The 19,331-nt window shown below is 40.5% G+C and overlaps 3 protein-coding genes and 1 pseudogene across 3 annotated transcripts in view; 1 reads left to right on the top strand and 3 right to left on the bottom strand.

The window, feature by feature from the left end:
• Positions 1-180: 180 nt before the first annotated feature.
• On the bottom strand, positions 181-4,456 carry LOC135941462 (heat shock protein 83-like). Its single transcript, XM_065487020.1, has 4 exons — positions 4,297-4,456; positions 3,718-3,858; positions 2,119-3,159; positions 181-1,370 (listed from the first exon to the last, which is right to left on the bottom strand). The coding sequence occupies exons 2-4, from the start codon at positions 3,856-3,858 to the stop codon at positions 405-407; spliced, it is 2,148 nt and encodes a 715-aa protein (XP_065343092.1). The 5' UTR covers positions 4,297-4,456; the 3' UTR covers positions 181-404.
• Positions 4,010-5,145, top strand: LOC135938409 (histone H2A-like; annotated as a pseudogene).
• A 1,804-nt stretch (positions 5,146-6,949) lies between these two features.
• Positions 6,950-9,365, bottom strand: LOC135941464 (uncharacterized). Its single transcript, XM_065487022.1, has 6 exons — positions 9,245-9,365; positions 8,461-8,952; positions 8,181-8,409; positions 7,474-7,746; positions 7,347-7,422; positions 6,950-7,293 (listed from the first exon to the last, which is right to left on the bottom strand). Exons 2-6 carry the CDS (start codon positions 8,916-8,918, stop codon positions 7,151-7,153), a joined length of 1,179 nt encoding a protein of 392 aa, XP_065343094.1. The 5' UTR covers positions 8,919-8,952; positions 9,245-9,365; the 3' UTR covers positions 6,950-7,150.
• A 4,613-nt stretch (positions 9,366-13,978) lies between these two features.
• LOC135940913 (uncharacterized) overlaps positions 13,979-19,331 on the bottom strand; it is a 6,429-nt gene continuing 1,076 nt past the window's right edge. Inside the window, exons 2-26 of the mRNA XM_065486044.1 lie at positions 18,952-19,006; positions 18,756-18,900; positions 18,451-18,697; positions 18,344-18,394; positions 18,153-18,183; positions 17,943-18,095; positions 17,655-17,893; positions 17,541-17,591; positions 17,449-17,485; positions 17,169-17,233; positions 16,765-17,103; positions 16,649-16,711; positions 16,560-16,590; positions 16,443-16,507; positions 16,261-16,378; positions 15,958-16,202; positions 15,762-15,896; positions 15,666-15,701; positions 15,489-15,606; positions 15,332-15,438; positions 15,193-15,273; positions 15,099-15,135; positions 14,751-14,824; positions 14,583-14,685; positions 13,979-14,525 (exon numbers count right to left, since the gene is read on the bottom strand). Of these exons, the coding sequence (XP_065342116.1) occupies positions 14,293-14,525; positions 14,583-14,685; positions 14,751-14,824; positions 15,099-15,135; positions 15,193-15,273; positions 15,332-15,438; positions 15,489-15,606; positions 15,666-15,701; positions 15,762-15,896; positions 15,958-16,202; positions 16,261-16,378; positions 16,443-16,507; positions 16,560-16,590; positions 16,649-16,711; positions 16,765-17,103; positions 17,169-17,233; positions 17,449-17,485; positions 17,541-17,591; positions 17,655-17,893; positions 17,943-18,095; positions 18,153-18,183; positions 18,344-18,394; positions 18,451-18,697; positions 18,756-18,900; positions 18,952-19,006 (2,859 nt within the window). The 3' untranslated portion in view covers positions 13,979-14,292. The remainder of the gene's footprint in view (positions 14,526-14,582; positions 14,686-14,750; positions 14,825-15,098; positions 15,136-15,192; positions 15,274-15,331; positions 15,439-15,488; positions 15,607-15,665; positions 15,702-15,761; positions 15,897-15,957; positions 16,203-16,260; positions 16,379-16,442; positions 16,508-16,559; positions 16,591-16,648; positions 16,712-16,764; positions 17,104-17,168; positions 17,234-17,448; positions 17,486-17,540; positions 17,592-17,654; positions 17,894-17,942; positions 18,096-18,152; positions 18,184-18,343; positions 18,395-18,450; positions 18,698-18,755; positions 18,901-18,951; positions 19,007-19,331) is intronic.

Genomic DNA, 19,331 nt, shown 5'->3' with positions numbered 1-19,331 from the left:
AGCTTCAATCAGCCTAAATGGTAATAATTTATCACACAGGCGTCTGTTTTAAATTACAATTTAATATTCTGTGGGTTTTCCCATTTTTATTATGTTCAATATCTAATAATCTGATTCATCTCATAAAAGCAATACTAGGTTAATATAAAACGGAATAAGGTAAAATTTAAACTAGAATGATAATGATAATCGACTCATTTTATTGTTCATTCATCAATCACACACACCACTTGCCAATCATTGATATTCAAATGACATGTTGACGGAATGGAAATGCAATAATTATTATTCTCTGTTTGAATTTAATTGTCAGGAACAAAATTAAAATCAGTTCTGTGCCCCCGTATCGAACGCGCAACACTAACAATTATTTGAGAATCAGTCTGCAGGTCAAAGGAAAAGATTTAGTCCACCTCTTCCATGCGAGAGACGTCCTCGGCATCACCTTCGAGGGGTGGTGGCACTACCTCGGCGACGGCTGCCTCGACGGGAGCTTCGTCGTCATCGATGCCGAGTCCGAGCTTGATCATGCGGTGAATACGGGAGGCGTGGGTCTGGGGCTCTTCGAGGCTGAACCCAGAGCTGAGCAGGGACGTTTCGAAGAGCAGCATCACCAGGTCCTTGACGGCCTTGTCGTGCTTGTCGGCGTCGGCCTTCTGCCGCAGGGTGTCGACGATGGGGTGGTCGGGGTTGATCTCGAGGTGCTTCTTGGCCGCCATGTAGCCCATGGTGGACGAGTCCCGCAGGGCCTGCGCCTTCATGATGCGCTCCATGTTGGCCGTCCAGCCGTACTGCGCGGTCACAATGCAGCAAGGCGACTCGACCAGCCGGTTGGACACGACCACCTTCTCCACCTTCTTGTCCAGGATGTCCTTCATCACCTTGCACAGGTTCTCGAACTTGACCTTATCCTCCTCGCGCTTCTTTGCCTCCTCCTCGTCCTCGGGCAGCTCGAGACTCTCCTTGGTCACGGACACGAGCTGCTTGCCCTCGAACTCCTTCAGCTGCTGAACGACGTACTCGTCGATGGGCTCGGTCATGTAGATGACCTCGAAGCCGCGCTTCTTGACACGCTCCACGAAGCTAGAGTTGGAAACCTGGTCCTTGCTCTCGCCAGTGATGTAGTAGATGTGCTTCTGGTTCTCCTTCATGCGGGCGACGTACTCCTTCAGCGAGCTCTGCTCATCCCCGGACGCAGACGTGTGGTAGCACAGCAGATCGGCCAGTTTCTTGCGGTTGGTCGAGTCTTCGTTAATGCCCAGCTTCAGGTTTTTGGAGAACTGCTCGTAGAACTTCTTGTAGTTCTCCTTGTCCTCGGCGATCTCCTCGAACAGCTCCATGCACTTCTTCACCAAGTTCTTGCGAATGACCTATCAACACACACAAAATCCAACATTAACGCATGATTACGATATCACTAGCAAGTTTTGAATTGCCTATGTTCAAAGATGCTTGTGCAACTGGTGAGTAGGAAAAAACTGGAAATTTAATCAGGTGTCTGAATATAGGCCGTTTATGACGCTAATATGAATTGACGAATTTTTATGAAGTCAAACAAAGATCCCTTTCAAAAATCTGCAATTATTGAAAAAATAAAAAAATTAACATTGACTTAAAAGTACTATTATTTATCTTCTCGCTATTAAATTTTCATAATTTTTCTCACCCCGGAAGCAATTAATTTCATTTGCTCTAAAAACAGGGCTTAACAGGTAAAATTCAAAAATGGCCAGATTTCAGACAAAAATTAGTCATTAGGGTTAACTTTAGATGTAATTTCATTTTTTAAAGAAAAAAAAATCATGATCATTCCACTAAACCGAATTTGATTCTTATTATGAGAGTTTGAGATAATTTTTACAATGCTTAAGTGTGGTTTGCACCGTAGGATTTTTCTTTTAAACAAAAATGGAGTTAATCCATGCAAGCATAATTCAGTTAAGTTTTAGTGAACTCATTTTATCCAATTGTATCAAAAGCTGCATAATGGAAAAATTTAAGCCTATGCAGCTGCTTTAATAATAATGTTTGCAAGACGAGAAACACAAAAACAGCGGATATTCATCGATAGAATCAACAAAATAATGCAAGTATTTAAATTCCAAAATCAACAATTACCTTGAGGATCTTATTCTGTTGGAGCATCTCACGGGAGATGTTGAGGGGCAGATCCTCGCTGTCGACGACACCACGGACAAAGTTGAGGTATTCCGGAATCAGCTCGTCGCAGTTGTCCATGATGAAGACCCTTCGGACGTAGAGCTTGATGTTGTTCTTGCGCTTTTTGTTTTCGAAGAGGTCGAAGGGAGCACGGCGTGGGATGAAGAGCAGAGCACGGAACTCGAGCTGGCCCTCGACAGAGAAGTGCTTCACGGCCAAATGGTCCTCCCAGTCGTTGGTCAGAGATTTGTAGAACTCTCCGTACTCCTCCTGGCTGATGTCATCAGGGTTGCGGGTCCAGACGGGCTTGGTCTTATTCAGCTCCTCGTCCTCGGTGTACTTTTCCTTGATTGTCTTCTTCTTCTTCTTGTCCTTCTCCTTATCGTCTTCCTCGCCAACATCCTCGATTTTGGGCTCCTTCTCATCCTCCTCTTTCTTTTCCTTCTCCTCTTCCTCAGCCTCGTCATCACTGATTTCCTTTTCGCGCTCCTTCTCGACAAGCAGCTTGATCGGATAGCCGATGAACTGCGAGTGCTTCTTAACCACCTCCTTCACCTTTTTCTCCTCGAGGTATTCTTGCAGATCTTCCTTGATGTGAAGCACGATCTTGGTACCGCGACCCAGGGGCTCGCCAATGTCTGGCCGCACGATGAACGAACCGCCAGCGGACGACTCCCATAAGTACTGCTCATCATCGTTGTGCTTTGAGGTGACCGTGACCTTGTCTGCGATCAGGTAAGCAGAGTAGAAGCCCACGCCGAACTGACCAATCATCGAGATGTCCGCGCCAGCCTGCAGCGCCTCCATGAACGCCTTCGTGCCGGACTTGGCGATCGTACCCAGATTGTTGACCAGGTCGGCCTTGGTCATGCCGATGCCGGTGTCAATGATGGTCAAGGTGCGGTCGTTCTTGTTCGGGATGATCTTGATGAAGAGCTCCTTGCCGCTTTCCAACTTGCTCGGATCGGTCAAGCTCTCGTACCTGATTTTGTCCAGGGCCTGCAAACCAATAATTAATATCAATGCGAAATTATTAGTTCAGGGGTTGCATCATTTTTTATTTTCTCAGAGAGTAATTTCCATTATCATCAGGTCTCAGCCTGGAGCGGTACAAATGCAAAAGGAAAATCATCATTTATTTAAAAAATTGACACCAGCCGCAAGAGCCCGTCAATAGATGGCGCCACCATAGTCTTTGAATTTTAATACACTTCCGCCACGATTTCAGACTAAATCGCTGCCACTGTGCGTTCTTCACTCAATAATGATTTCTTTTGACGGGCTGTAAACCAAAATCGGTTAAGCCAATCGCTGTAGAATCGCGAAAAAATATATAATTTTTTGAAATATAAAATAGTTTCTACGACGAATGGCTGGACTAATTTTGTTTTTTCAACGCGTCTAAAGAATGCCTATTGAGTGAATAATGCACGTTACCAGGATTGAGTCTGAAATCAGTTACTTAAAATGAAATTTCTACGAAAATATACGGTAACGCCATCTGTTGGCGGCTTCAAACTACTGGTGTAAATTAATCGATTTATTATGTATACTCACATCTGAAGAGTTGGAAATCAATTCTCGAAGGAAGATTTCCTTGTTTGAGTAGAAGGTATTGATAATCAGAGACATCAACTGAGCGATCTCGGCCTGAAAGGCAAAGGTCTCGGCTCCCTCCATTGCAACGTCCTCAGGCATCTAAAAGTTTACATCAAAATTACTTACGCCGTTTCACCAAAGAGAACATGAAACAGAAAATCAATATTCTGTTTGATGTGCGCAGCTACACGCCCTGATATGTATTGAGCTCACTATATCGGGAGTAAAAGTAGTTGAGAAGTGATTACTGATGGGCATGATGCAATTTTCGGATTATGTAAAATCCGAAATTTCCCAACTTAAATTAGTGTCTTACTTACACGATTATAATATTAAATCATTAAAATAAAGAATACGAATCAACTCTTGAAAAGTTGAGAAGGAAAGCGACAGAAATTAGAAGACACGAGGAATTTTTGAACCACGAGGCATGATACATACATAATCACTTTGGAAAACACAGAAATTCGATTTAAATTAAGCTATCAGACACCCCGATTAGACTAAGGAAGTGAAATATTCCGAGTAAGAACTTACCTTTGCTTTGGAATTTGTAACGAAAGTTGAGTTAGGATTAGGTTTGAGTCAGGGATGCTCTCCTACAAGATGCGATCGACGCTCTCGCCTAGCTAGCTTGATTAGAAATGGCCGGTAGCGGGTAGCGCGAGGACGCCGGGGAATCAAAGCCACGAGGGTATCTGAGGTATCTTCTAGACCTTTCCAGACCGGCAAAACAGGCTTCTAGAACGAAATCTGACGTCACTTCCATTGAATGTGCATGTCATACACATAAAGGACAACTATAGCGAGCCAATAGCAGCGTCGCTCGCTCTCTGATTGGCGCATGCGTCTCGGCTCTAGGCTGCCACTCCCACTTCCTTGGTAAATAAACAAGCTCTAGCTCTATAGTCTGTACCAGGTCTGTACTTTTTCGCCGCGTTCTTCTTTCTTGTTCTAATTCTAATCACTCTATTACCATATTTGTTACACTCGCACATCACAGAAACTCGTAACGTCTGGCCGCGGAGAAAAAGGAAAAGTGAAGGAAAGGGAAAGGCAAACACCCGCTCCAGCCGTGCGGAACTTCAGTTCCCCGTGGGCCGCATCCATCCGTGTCTAGTTGTCTACCTGGCCGCCGTCATGGAACACTTGGCCGCCGAGGTGCTCGATTTGGCCGGCAACGCTGCCCGCGACAACAAGAAGACCCGCATCATCCCCCGTCACCTCCAGCTGGCCATCCGCAACGACGAGGAGCTGAACAAGTTGCTCTCCGGCGTGACCGTCGCCCAGGGAGGTGTCCAGGCCGTCCTCCTGCCCAAGAAGGCCTCTCGAAAATCTCGGCCCTTTTCAGGGCCACCCAAATCACTCTTGCTTAAGGTGCAATAAAGCATAATAACTCCTAGCCACAGAGATAAAAATTAAATCTGCGTGGAAATTTGCCAGTGATTTCAGGTAAATTTTTAAATTAAAATTTTTAAAATTTTAAATGCTGTATTAACTAGGGGTGCCAGACTTCCAAAGCTAGAACCCGGAGATTTTGGACTCGAAACCCAGAGATCCCTGTCCTTCCCGTGTTACATTTTCAGTCCCAAACCCGGAGAGTGGCAGCCCTAGTATTAACGCTTTAGAAAAAATATTGCAAATTCATTATATATTCAAAACAGCAGAGTTAAATAATATCTAAATTCCGGATTTTATAAAATTTACATAAAATCGAGAATGGTTTAAAATATCCACCTTTTTGACTCGGGGGGATGAGATTATGGCTAATAGGGTTTGAGGTATTAGCCCAAAATTGAGCACCCCAAAAATCATTCTGCTCACCAGGGGAAGTCAAACGAAGTAGAACGTTGTGCAGCATAATATACATTTCTGACCCTTAGAACCCGAGATTTGGCGCTCACAATATTTGCAAAGATACGAAACATTTGAGATCTTTTTTTTTAAATTCGCTCGAAAACAATGCCAAAGGCAACCTTTCTATTTGACACAAGTTAACACGTATCCTGAGACAACTTTTGAGGGCCTTTTGGAATTTTGAATTTGCATAGTACTGGCTTTCAAAATCAACCGGAAAATTTTTAAAATGAGGCCTTTGGTGACCTTTGGCCTCAAATTAGGCGTTCATTCAACCTGGCTTGACGAGAAGAGTTCAACGCACATTTTAACCAATTCATGGTGAATTAATGCATTCTGAAATCATGAAAACCAGCATAAATTAAAATTTGGACAATTTTATTGGTTAATCTTTCAGTTAAGGCAGATCGGTGGTGTGCATTTCATTAGATACTCTATAAACTAGCAAGGCAAAAACATCCTGCAACTCATCACTCAGTTGGTGGAAATTCAAATATTTAAATTTCAGTTAAAAGAGGAAAATTATTTCTGTCATTTCATATTCATCACTCGTTTATAATTTGTTTTTGTACTGAAGAGATTTTGTTATAATTTGAGAGGACACAAAGCAGAAGCGAACAAATGTTTCTCTGCTAGCCAAGCAATTAAATCTTTCTTAAAAATGTCCACAAAATCAACTAACCCGGAGAAATTTGTTTGTTTGAAGTTCGTTAACTTGAGATACCTTTACTTAGAGCCAAATAAAACCACAATTACAAATCTCTGTGACTCAAGCCAGACCAAATTAATTAAAATAAATTAAAACTGATCTGAATTATGCTGAAGCTCACCAAGGTACAGAACAGAGCTGCACCGGACAAGCCCAAAATTAGATGCAACTTCAGTTTCTCAAGATGTATTATGCTGCAGCAGCAAGATTGATTTTGATGTGACTGAATGAGTACAGGAAAGAGTAGAGCGTCTGCTGCCGCCCCTGGTACGAACTCTTTTCGGCCAACGAGCATTTTCCTTCAAGATTTTCGATAGGGGGGGCAAGACTACCAAAGCTATAACCCGGAGATTTCCCATTGAAATCATAGGAATAGTTCGCCCCCAGCCCTTCCAAGACCGACAGTATTAATATTTTCCATCAGATATCTAAGTTTTGGCACGAATCTGAGCAGTGTGAAAATGTGTTTTTTGGTGCAGGCCTTGTCCGACTCAACTATCTATTAAATTGGCGACGTTTTAACAACCTGTACCCTTTATACGTATGCCTTTTTCACTTTTTTATTGGCGATCAGTGAAATAAATAAATATTATTCTTGACTGGAGACTGGTAATGCATAACTAAATCACAAAATTGTGCTCATTAATGATGAATAATTTAATTTTTTGTTTGATAAGAATATACAGAGATGATTGTCTCTTACACTCGATTTTTTACCATTCACTTTTCAGTTTATCACTTATTCTTCTCACCTCATTCCATTTCTGTCTGTGTAGGCGTGGTTTTATCATTTCACTTAATGTCAAATTAACAGACACATTCGCATCACACAACTGCTGAATTGCGTCTCTTCAGGTTTTTCAGTTGCTTGATAAATTGAACAAGAGTGTTCTCAAAGGGCTCAGAGTACTTCCTGGCTGTCTCCAATTGGTCCACCAAATCGCCACATTCTTTCTGAACCAGGATCTCTGCACGAAATTAAATTAAACCATATAATTCTACCACAAATAAATATAAATACCCGTCCGCTTGTCTCCGTAGACAACTTCAATGTTGAATCTGAACTCTTTTCTCACAAATTGGAACCCCCACAACACCTGCAAAGGAGTGAAATCAGCTTTTCTCTCTCTAAAAGTTGTTTTTTTCACCTTCACTAAAAAGTCTTTTCCATCTCCTCCGACAATCAGTGTGATAATGTTGACATTCTTCCGAATTTTCACCTGAACAAAGTCTTGAAAGCGATTTTTTATGTCAAGACTGGCATTGAGTCTTTCATCTTCTGCCTTTTGGTATTGCTTCAGAAATCCCACCGCCAGAGCTAAATCTTTGTTTTTCAAGCAGAATTCGAAGCAATCCTGCACGGCCTCGGACACATCACCATTCAGCAGCTCTAACTTTACCACCTCAAAGTCGTCAAAACTCTAGAAAAATATTAGTCAGTAAATTCACCAGTAGCATAAGCCCTTAGTGTTTGAAGCATGTATTCTTCTGTAATAAATTTAATTTTAAGGCACTTGCGCTGCGATTTCAGACTCAATCCTGCCACTGTGCATTCTTTACTAAATATAATTGGTTTTGACCTGTTGAAAACCAAAATCAATCCAGCCATTTGCCAAAGAAATGTCGGATAAGACTTAGCATTTCAAAAAATAGTGGTTTTCACGATTGTACGGCGACTAGCTCAACCGATTTTGGTTTACAGAACGTCAAAAGAAAGCATATAAAGTGAAGAATGCACAGTGACAGGATAGAATGTGAAATCGCAGCGCAAGTGCCTTAAAATTACATTTATTAAGAAAGCATACGTTGGCGCCATTTGTTAGCAGATATTTTTCTTTTGAAATAGTTTTCTCACCTGAGTGTTAAGAGCCGAAGTGAATGTCATGGCGAATTCGAGGCTTTCGACGTCCTCCTCGGCAAGCAACCGAAATTTGGCCACGTACGACTGCTTGCCAGTCTCAGTGTTGCTCTCATTTTCCAGCTCGACAAGCTCCACTCCGGCCACCTGAGACGCCAAATTCATTTCTTCCGTCAAAAGGGCCATGCTGTCCTCATGGCTCTTGAAACCATTGATGTGAGAGTAGCTGCAAAATGAGTACATTAGTTTAAAAATAAAGGTACAGCGAAATTCTTACTCAGGAAGCAAATTGTCCATAACGTCTCTAATTGTGTACAATTCGGGCTTGGGCCCGTGTTGAACCAATTCAAACTTCTTGATCTCGATGGTGTCTTTCAGCTTTTCAATCAGCAACCTCTCTTTCTTAATTTGACTGGTCAGCCAGGCCTTATCCTCCTCCTCTTTCTTTCGTTTCTGCTCCTCGTCAGGAACCGCGTCCTTCCTTTTGGCAATGACTTTTCTCGCCTTCCCTGCTGCGGTTTTCTTTGACGTTCCAGTCAACTCCTCTTCAGGTCTTTTTCTTTGGGTTTGTCTAGTTTTCTTGTCCCCTGTGGCCTTCGACGGACCTGCTCTAGGTTCTTTTTCTTGTTCCTCCTCGACTGCTTTGCTGGTTTCCGGCTTCTTGACCTTCGAAGCCGCGTTTTTTGCGCCAGTCTTCCTGGGCCGACCTTTTCCACTTTTGGTCAAGAACGGCATTTTACGCTCTGATTTAAGCAATCCGATTTATTCCCTGGAAAAGCAAAAGAATTTGGAATGTATGCAAAGGTATTGGCATGTTTTTCGATCATACATAAAGGCAAAAAATGATGATAAATCTACATAATAAACCGTAAATCACGTTTAATGAAAATTAAGGCCATTCTTAACGTCGAATTTACGTGGATGGGATCAATGGGATAGGAGAATTGTTACCTCTGCTGTTAGTAAATAAATGCATGCACACCATAACATATTCAAAATTTACATAGATACATGCATTCGGTTTGAACCATTAAAACCAGCTAATTATGCTAATTATGTACCTTTCAACTTCTACTGTGGCACACGTTCTTCAAAATATTAAAGTCTTTTACGATTCCTTCATCGTCTGATTTCTTTGTTATTGTTGATATAAATAAAGAGGGCGCGCCGTTTGTGACGTTATTCACAACTGGGGGGCGTGCCCTACTTTCGGCTGCCGATTTAGGCCACTTCGGCACCGAAAATATGGGGTGTTATTGAGATCGAAAAATCGGCAAAAAAATCTAGTTTTTTTGGTGCAATATTTACCTTGATAGTTTTTTTGACCAAACACGTAATTTTAAAAAGATAACTGACATAAACATGATGTTGTGTGTACATATCTATCTAGATACCGGTACGCTGAATTTTGCACATTGTTACCGGTATTCCCGCTATCAAGCAAAACCATCGGTATTTCAAGGAAATTTTATAGCACCGGTGCACTTTTGCCCCTACGGTATATAGGTACGATTATACTTACGTGGTTGCGACCAGCTGCTGGCGTTTTTAGCCACGCCCACACCTGTGTGGAAATCGTGGCAACACTGCAGAGTGCACTCTACGTTCACGTAGTTGAGCAAATGACACACGATGGCAGATGAGTGCACAAAACGAAAACATTCGTCACATGAGCAAAGCGCGGCAATTATTGCCAGCAGCTTCGGACAATAAGGACAAAAGGCTGAAATTTAATAACTGTTTTATAATTGTAGAGTGATTCTTGCTACACTTGAGTTTGCGCTTCATTGTGTGGCGACATAATAATTATTGTTATTATTAAAAATCTAACTTAATTCGAGTAACTTCAGGACCAGAATTAATTTTTCCTCCCATGCAGCTTGTTTAAAGAGGAATGATATGCTGCAAAAGCCCGGAAAATGCTTGTTGTCATTGCATAAACACATCCCTTAGGATTCATTTCAAGCCTAAATTGACCTACGAAGCACTGTAATTTTGTTTAGAATATTCGCTGGAAAGTTACCGTGCTTTTCAAAAGGCAAGGGCTGTCTCCTTACTTGAAATCCGATTTAATTTCAAAACCAGGAGTTTCCACAATAAGTGACATACACCGTTGGACAGATCTCAACGAGAGGAATCGGAATATGCCGAGAAAATATATGTTCAAGCACTGTAAATTTTTGAGAAAATTGGCAAAATTTGAATTTTTACTGTAGGAAGGTCCATTTTTTATTGTTGCAAATTGTTGAACAAATTGTTTATCGATCAATTGCTTATGTCATCCAACAATATTTCAAATAATTTTCAATAATTGCCCTGTAGCATTCCACTTTAATCGGCTCTTTAAAACTGGACTAATAAATTGCTGCGGTGTGCAAAACATCATAAATAAATTAAACTGTAGAAAAATCTTTATTAAAAAATGGTAACGATCAAATTAAAGTACATATCGAAATATGTAAAAGATTTTATAGTTGAAAATAAGCAGTGGTAATTGGCAATCCCCGCTGCCAGAGCGAAACGATATTGATTTCTATGTTGTATCAACTGTAGAATTAAATATATAAATTATAAGAGACAGGGTGCAGTACCGCATGACGCTACTGCAGTACCGCATGACGCTACTGCAGTACCGCATGACGCTACTGCAGTACCGCATGACGCTTCTACAGAACCGCATGACGCTAATGCAGTACCGCATGACGCTACTGCAGTACCGCATGACGCTACTGCAGTACCGCATGACGCTTCTACAGAACCGCATGCCGCTAATGCAGTCATGGCATGACGCTAATGCAGTACCGCATGACGCTTCTACAGAACCGCATGACGCTAATGCAGTACCGCATGACGCTACTGCAGTACCGCATGACGCTTCTACAGAACCGCATGACGCTAATGCAGTCATGGCATGACGCTAATGCAGTACCGCATGACGCTACTGCAGTACCGCATGACGCTTCTACAGAACCGCATGACGCTAATGCAGTCATGGCATGACGCTAATGCAGTACCGCATGACGCTACTGCAGTATCGCATGACTGCATTAGCGTCATCAAGGAGAATCAAGTAGCGTCATGCAATAACTGCAGTAGCGTCATGCAGTACTGCATTAGCGTCATGCAGTACTGCAGTAGCGTCATGCGGTACTGCATTAGCGTCATGCCATGACTGCATTAGCGTCATGCGGTTCTGTAGAAGCGTCATGCGGTACTGCAGTAGCGTCATGCGGTACTGCATTAGCGTCATGCCATGACTGCATTAGCGTCATGCGGTTCTGTAGAAGCGTCATGCGGTACTGCAGTAGCGTCATGCGGTACTGCATTAGCGTCATGCGGTTCTGTAGAAGCGTCATGCGGTACTGCATTAGCGTCATGCCATGACTGCATTAGCGGCATGCGGTTCTGTAGAAGCGTCATGCGGCACTGCAGTAGCGTCATGCGGTACTGCAGTAGCGTCAGGCGGTACTGCAGTAGCGTCATGCCATGACTGCATTAGCGTCATGCGGTTCTGCATTAGCGTCATGCAGTACTGCAGTAGCGTCATGCGGTACTGCAGTAGCGTCATGCGGTACTGCAGTAGCGTCATGCGGTTCTGCAGTAGCGTCATGCGGTTCTGTAGAAGCGTCATGCGGTACTGCATTAGCGTCATGCGGTACTGCATTAGCGTCATGCGGTACTGCATTAGCGTCATGCGGTACTGCAGTAGCGTCATGCGGTTCTGCAGTAGCGTCATGCGGTTCTGTAGAAGCGTCATGCGGTACTGCATTAGCGTCATGCGGTACTGCATTAGCGTCATGCGGTACTGCATTAGCGTCATGCGGTACTGCAGTAGCGTCATGCGGTTCTGTAGAAGCGTCATGCGGTACTGCAGTAGCGTCATGCGGTACTGCATTAGCGTCATGTGGTACTGCAGTAGCGTCATGCGGTAATGCATTAGCGTCATGCGGTACTGCAGTAGCGTCATGCGGTACTGCAGTAGCGTCATGCGGTACTGCAGTGGCGTCATGCGGTACTGCAGTAGCGTCATGCGGTACTGCAGTAGCGTCATGCGGTACTGCAGTAGCATCATGCGGAGAATCAAGTAGCGTCATGCAATAACTGCGGTAGCGTCATGCGGAGACTCGTATATATAGCGTCACCGTAAAGGCGTCACGCGTTACGCATAAAGCGTCATGCGGTGACTGGCATGTTGCGTCTCCATGGAAATAAATGTTTTTTTTAATTCTATGTCCGGCTGACGCGTGCGGTTTCTACGATGAAAGAATTTGTTGATACAGTGTCTGGTTTTTTTTAAATTTGGATGATATGTACCTCGAAAATGCAGGAGGCGTACTGAATAGTATCTTTACGCGCGTCGATCAGCGTGTGGAGTTTGATATTTTTTGTTAGTAATGGAAGATCTTGCCAAGGATACATTCAGCATTATTAGTTAAGATTCAAGTGATGTTTAGCGATTATCAATAGGGTTGGTCAATCACCCTGTCTCTTATAATTTATATATTTAATTCTACAGTTGATACAACATAGAAATCAATATCGTTTCGCTCTGGCAGCGGGGATTGCCAATTACCACTGCTTATTTTCAACTATAAAATCTTTTACATATTTCGATATGTACTTTAATTTGATCGTTACCATTTTTTAATAAAGATTTGTCTACAGTTTAATTTATTTATGATGTTTTGCACACCGCAGCAATTTATTAGTCCAGTTTTAAAGAGCCGATTAAAGTGGAATGCTACAGGGCAATTATTGAAAATTATTTGAAATATTGTTGGATGACATAAGCAATTGATCGATAAACAATTTGTTCAACAATTTGCAATAATTAAAAAGGGAGCTTCCTACCATAAGAATTCAAATTTTGCCAAGTTTCTCAAAAATTTCGAGTGCGTGAACATATATTTTCTGGGCAAATTCCGATTCCTCTCGTCGAGATTTGTCCAACGGTATTTGTTACTTATTAGGGAAACACTCTTTTTTAAATTTAATCAGATTTCAAGTAAGGAGACACTAATTTTATTACTATTTGAAAAGTACGGTAGCTTTCCAGCGAATATTCTAAAAAAATACAGTGCTTCGTAGGTCAATTTAGGCTTTAAATGAATCCTAAGGGATGTGTTTAAGCAATGACAACAAGCATTTTCCGGGCTTTTGCAGCATATCATTCCTCTTTAAACAAGCTGCATGGGAGGAAAAATTAATTCTGGTCCTGAAGTTACTCGAATTAAGTTAGATTTTTAATAATAACAATAATTATTATGTCGCCACACAATGAAGCGCAAACTCAAGTGTAGCAAGAATCACTCTACAATTATAAAACAGTTATTAAATTTCAGCCTTTTGTCCTTATTGTCCGAAGCTGCTGGCAATAATTGCCGCGCTTTGCTCATGTGACGAATGTTTTCGTTTTGTGCACTCATCTGCCATCTTGTGTCATTTGCTCAACTACGTGAACGTAGAGTGCACTCTGCAGTGTTGCCACGATTTCCACACGGCTGTGGGCGTGGCCAAAAACACCAGCAGCTGGCCGCAACCACGTAAGTATAATCCGACCGGTATATACATATATATTAAATTTACTTTCTATCACCTGCAACCTGTAGGTTTTTTTACGCATGCTCTATCTAGATGGGCTGAAGCTATTGGCTATGCTGCAAGCGTCCCATACACGCACATAATAGCGGTGAATAATGCTAAATTAATCAGCTACATTATTTACCCTAATATTTGTGTTTTAGCCGTTTTAGCTATAATTGACAAATTTTTGCAATCAAACAAAAATATTTTGTTCTATGTTAATATTTATTCAAACTAGAATTAGAGTATACAACATTTCTTGGTAGGACACTCAACATTATAGTTCACAATACGTCATAAAATCATTAAAATTATGTTGGAACATGATCTGTGTCATACAAACAACAACCAGCTGTAATTATAAAAGGCACACAGCTATTTTTTATTATTTTGTTGACAAGCAAAAACACACTATATTATACCAAACACAAAATCAATCACACATATAATAGAAAAATGTCTAGAATCCAATTATTATCGAAAAAGTTTTCTACGATTGGAATAATTTCAGCATAATTCAGATAAATTAGTAGGGAAGTGGGCCACATAAAACTCGGTGAAACACACTTCCCTTTGGAACTGAGTATAATTCTAAGCCTTGCCTGAAGAATATAGTCGAGTTCAACTGCTGGTTTCGATAAAATGTGTTGATATCTGTGATCATTCCTGCTGGCATCTTCTTAAAGTTCAAGCACCAGCTGTCGGTGCCATCACCGTTGTCGAAGGTTGGTCCAAGGATAGCCCAGTGTTGTGTACCATCTATAATATTCGTTCCAGCTCCCAATTGATCAACAAAATGTCAAGAGAATTTTTCACCTTGCCAGCTTTGCATAAAAGCTTTGAAATCCTCTAAGCTTTCGAAAATGACAAGGTGGCTGCCAAGAACACAGCAGTAGTTTGCTTCTGCTTGAGCGTCGGTCTAACATTAGAAAAATAACATTATTTTAATGCGTTTATTTACTGTTTGAATTTTAAATTACTTACAATTCCTTCATAAAAGACATATTTCATAAAGTATTTTTTGCCATTCGATGTTGTCATGACACCTCCCCCCAATGCTGAAATAAAAATTAGATCTTTCATTTAAATTTTGCCGTGAACGAGAAACAGTTTTTAACACAATACTGATGAATATTTTTATATAATATTATTCTGATGAAAAAAAATATGGATATGGACCAGTTGAGATTATTAAAAAGACGGGGAATCCACCTTTTAATATAATTTACAATTAAAAAATATTTAATTACTCTAAATATTTTGATTTTCCATTATCTCAACATTAAAACTTAAAAAATTATGCGTCTGATGAAAGAAAAGTAAATTGATTACATGATCCCGTGTTTTTAAGTTCATCGATATGTGTTTGCTACAAGAACAACATTAGTCAATCTTACTGTAAATTAGTATAGTTTAGTAAGATTACATTTGGTACACAACTTGCTGCTGGATACAGAGGACATACTCTATTGCCGGTTGTAATTCCCCCTGTAGCAGTTACTGAAACCTGGCGAATACAAATTAAAAGCTATTTTATTCTGTATGAATAGAATTCAAAAAGTCACAGTGGCGTCTCCTTTGATGGCAGTGACGAGCCCGACTGTCAGGTCTGGTGCATTTTTCTTGCCACACCCGAACACCTGGGCCGTCGTGTTGCATTCGTCAGTGGACTCTGCAAAAAAAAAAGATTCGCAATTGTATTTGCACATATAAAAAGCATACGAATGGAAATGCAGGAATCAAAGTTTTGAAAGCCATCCTGCATTGCTTGCGAGTCGTCGGCCGTCAAGTCCTCTAAGTTGCGCAAAATTTCATCCGTCACCAGTGACCCGCTTTTTATCTTTTCCATAATCAGATTTTATTTGATTTTTAAAAAGTGAACTAAAGAAATATATTTACAACATGTCCTTTTTTCCCGCAGCACCTAAGATAACACTGCGAAGCAAAAATATACACGATTTTTAAAATAAATCCAGTTAATTTGCGTAGCCGCACTTTGAGATTGCGTCTTTGGTTGACGACGTCACCGTTTGGATTCATGATTATATCATTCACTTCATCGTCTGTCACATTCCAAGTTTCCGAGCAAGAGCGCGCGATTTGCACCGATTTATTGCCCGGTTGCAAGGCCTGAAAGACAAAGAAACGAAAAACATTAAAATGTAGAATAAAAAAAATTGTAAAGCATCACTTCACAGAGAAACTGTTTTTGCTTGGAACATGAATCAGCGCCCAAATAAGTCTCACTCAAAGTCGAATTTGACAAATTAATAAAAATGCACTGATCAGCACTCTCCGAGGGCATTTGCCCGTTTTTCCAGTTGGCTAGTTCTTCCTTGTTCAATTTTTCATTCTCTGAACACCAGAAGTGAGAGCCTGGACAACCGCGGTTGGTGCCAGATGTCCAGAAATCCCTTCCACATTGATCAGGGTACACTGATAAGAGTTTATAAAAGAGTCAAATTAATCTTAATTGGAAATATCATTATTCTACCTGCTCTAGGATATTTCGCAACCATATTCGTAAGACAACTCAATTCCTCAAGAGCTTCGACCGAGGCCAGTTTCATTCCAACGGAGCAACAATAATTCCACGCGCCTAACCAATCCAACTTGATAATTTATAATTTTTAAAAGATAAAATCGATAAAATATATATTTTTAAAATAAAATCACAGCAGCAGCCGAAAACAGAAAATCTTTGCCACAACCGGCATTCCACTGGCCGTGAACAAACAGATCTGAAATAGAAGTTCAAAAAATTTTCACTAATTTTAGGCTCAAATCACTAACCTTTTAATATTCCCTTTTCGAAAAACGATTCCTATGACGTTTGAAATATATTGTTAAAAAAGCCCTAATTTAGACAAGGAAAATCTTGCATTTCTACTACACTTCATCGGACAATTTGGCTTGTTGCAGTAGGACGCTATCATCGTGTCACCCTTAAAATATCCAAGCTCTCAACAACAACAAATACTGAAATTATTCATCTCACCTGGCAAGCCATGACGTATTTGTGGCTGCAGTTCCGGTCTGATAAAAGTATTCCGCTCGCATTTTTCGTCACTTGCAAATGAAGGCAATTCTCGTTTGTCTGATTATTGTCCGGTTGCCCCGGAGCCCAGGAAAGCGAGTCGGGAAGGTTGACGGCCCCTGGGCACCAGGCCCACCTTCCCCAGGTGCCCATTGCGCGTCCCGCCGTCCAATAATTATAGTTTAGCGTCCAGTTGACTTTAGTCGTGTTGCTCAAACACTCGAAATCGGACGCCGAGCTAAACCAAATCGGGTGCATTCCTAATCTGCAACAAAAGTCCCAATTCTGCTGCCAAGTGCCCTTTGAGGATTTATAAGGAATTTATTATTATTTTTGAAAAGAAAAATCAAAAATTTAACACTAACAAGCTTGCCAGAGAAAAGGTACGATTTGTCGCAGGTACGTGTCCAATTCCCGTACTTTTCTCCATCTGAATATAAATAATGTAAGGGAATAAATTAGCTAAAAAAAGATTGTTCATTTATTTATTTTGCAATAGCTGCCAAATGTTATTTGGTTTAGCCCGTTTTAATTGTTTTTTGCCTATTTATGGGAGAAGCCATTCTAAAATAAATTCGCGATTTGTATATAATATTTTTCATTATTTCCAAGTTAAAATAAGAAAATATAGGATTCTCGATTTACCCTTAATATTCCCATTTTTTGCGTCAAATAATGTGCTCTATAAATTCGAAAAAAAAATAATTAATACACGTCAGAATTAATGCGAAGCATACGTCTTTGTTGCACATAAGAGGGAGGCAAGAGTCTTGAAAATCACCTTTTGGCTAATTTATCAGTTTTAAAATATGTTAATTTAAATATAAATGAAATATCTAATTACGACATACCTCACACAAAAACGGAAACAGAGTATTAGAATCTGACGTTTGCAAGACGGCAGCACCGTTAAGCATGGACGTCGTCAGTCCTTTTTTAACTATTTCCAAACTGTTCATTTCTTGCATGATCACGGGAAGGACGATTTCTCTTTTCTGGTTGCACCAGGCGAAACTCAAATTGTAATTTTGGCACGACACGTTTCCTTCGTTGGAGCCAATTGTCCAGACGGTAGAATCGGTGCCAACATCTTTAAAGCGTTAAGACAAAATTAAAATGAATAAAATTAAAACACGAACCTTGAAGCAATTTTTGAACAAGATTCATTTTCAGGGCGTCCTGCACAGAAATTAAATTCAAATTGCGCGAAAAGCAGTTCTTGGCCGCGTCAACTTGAGTCGCTACTGCTGACGAAAACAGAAACGTCATTCCGTTTCTAATAATTTGCTTGCCTGATTTAAAATAGCAAAAATTTAGGCATTTCTTCAACGGCATAAATTTCCTTTTACTCGTGTTTGCGGTGATCACTGATGATGCACCCTGAATTAATTTAATGCCAACGTGTTAATTGTGTCGATATATAGCGTGAACTATTGTGGAATGCTACTTCATTAAAACACTTATTTGAAATTTTTCATTAAAATAAGGATTGAAGAGTTGATCTCCTGTTTTTATATTCTTAAAAAGGATTAATTGAAACCTGGTTTGCGATGAAAGTGAAGGTTGCGCATCGAGACTGTTCGCAAGCTTCCTAAAAACAATTGTTATTTAAGAATGAAAGATCTCTACTAATAGATCTGAGCCTACATTATTTATTGGTTTAGCTGTTGTGATGGTGGTGGAAGTGACCTGCATAGTGTCACTTTGCGAAATCGTGACGGTTGTCAGCTCCGAATTGGTTGGCTCAGGTGACGTGATGCCTTGATCAGAGGAAGATGTTTCTCTTTCAATGGGATTTTGGTTTGGTTCAGAGGGGGTTGTATCAGAATCAGTGATAGAATTATTTTCATAATCCCTGCTGTCATTTTTGGTTACAGCTGTTTGAAAATTTCCTCTAAAATGAAAATTATAAAATAATTGGCATCGTGCATTTTATTCCAAGTAATTCATACTGAGTGCTGGATGTCTTAAGGTGTTGGGTGGTGTTCGTTTTTAAATCACTCGTACGTCGTTTTGGTTTACGCATAAAAGATGACGAACATTTTGAACCTCCACAACACTTGATTATTTGAATTCTTCTCAAGTGCTTCAGTTTTACTAAACATTGACCTGATTATTTATTGAAAACTTTTTCAAAAGAATCCTGACCTTTTGAAAGAAAACGATTTCTATGTTGAGAATTTCTACCGCCGCAATGAACGAACTAAATATTTTTAAAATTGGTTTATTAACAGACAACATCACGACATCTATAGGGCTGTGAATTTTTGACGGTTGACTTTCTTTTCTAAGGTTCAGATCATCATTGTGGGACTATATAAAATGAGCACGAACCATGCAACTTTAAGCTACTTAAATATATCAAAACCTTCTAAAATCGTCTAAAGTTGTCTAAATAGTATTAAATATTGGCATGCAACACTTTCCAAAAACATTATTTTTTATGTTGTGAAAAATATTCGTAACAAAATTTGAACTCCGGTGGTTTAAAAGCCAGTGAAACGACTCCAAACTTGACAATTTTGGCC

This window comes from Cloeon dipterum, chromosome 3 (genome assembly GCF_949628265.1).
Source record: "Cloeon dipterum chromosome 3, ieCloDipt1.1, whole genome shotgun sequence".
Lineage (NCBI taxonomy): Eukaryota > Metazoa > Arthropoda > Insecta > Ephemeroptera > Baetidae > Cloeon > Cloeon dipterum.
This window is presented reverse-complemented; position numbering and strand designations above follow the sequence as displayed.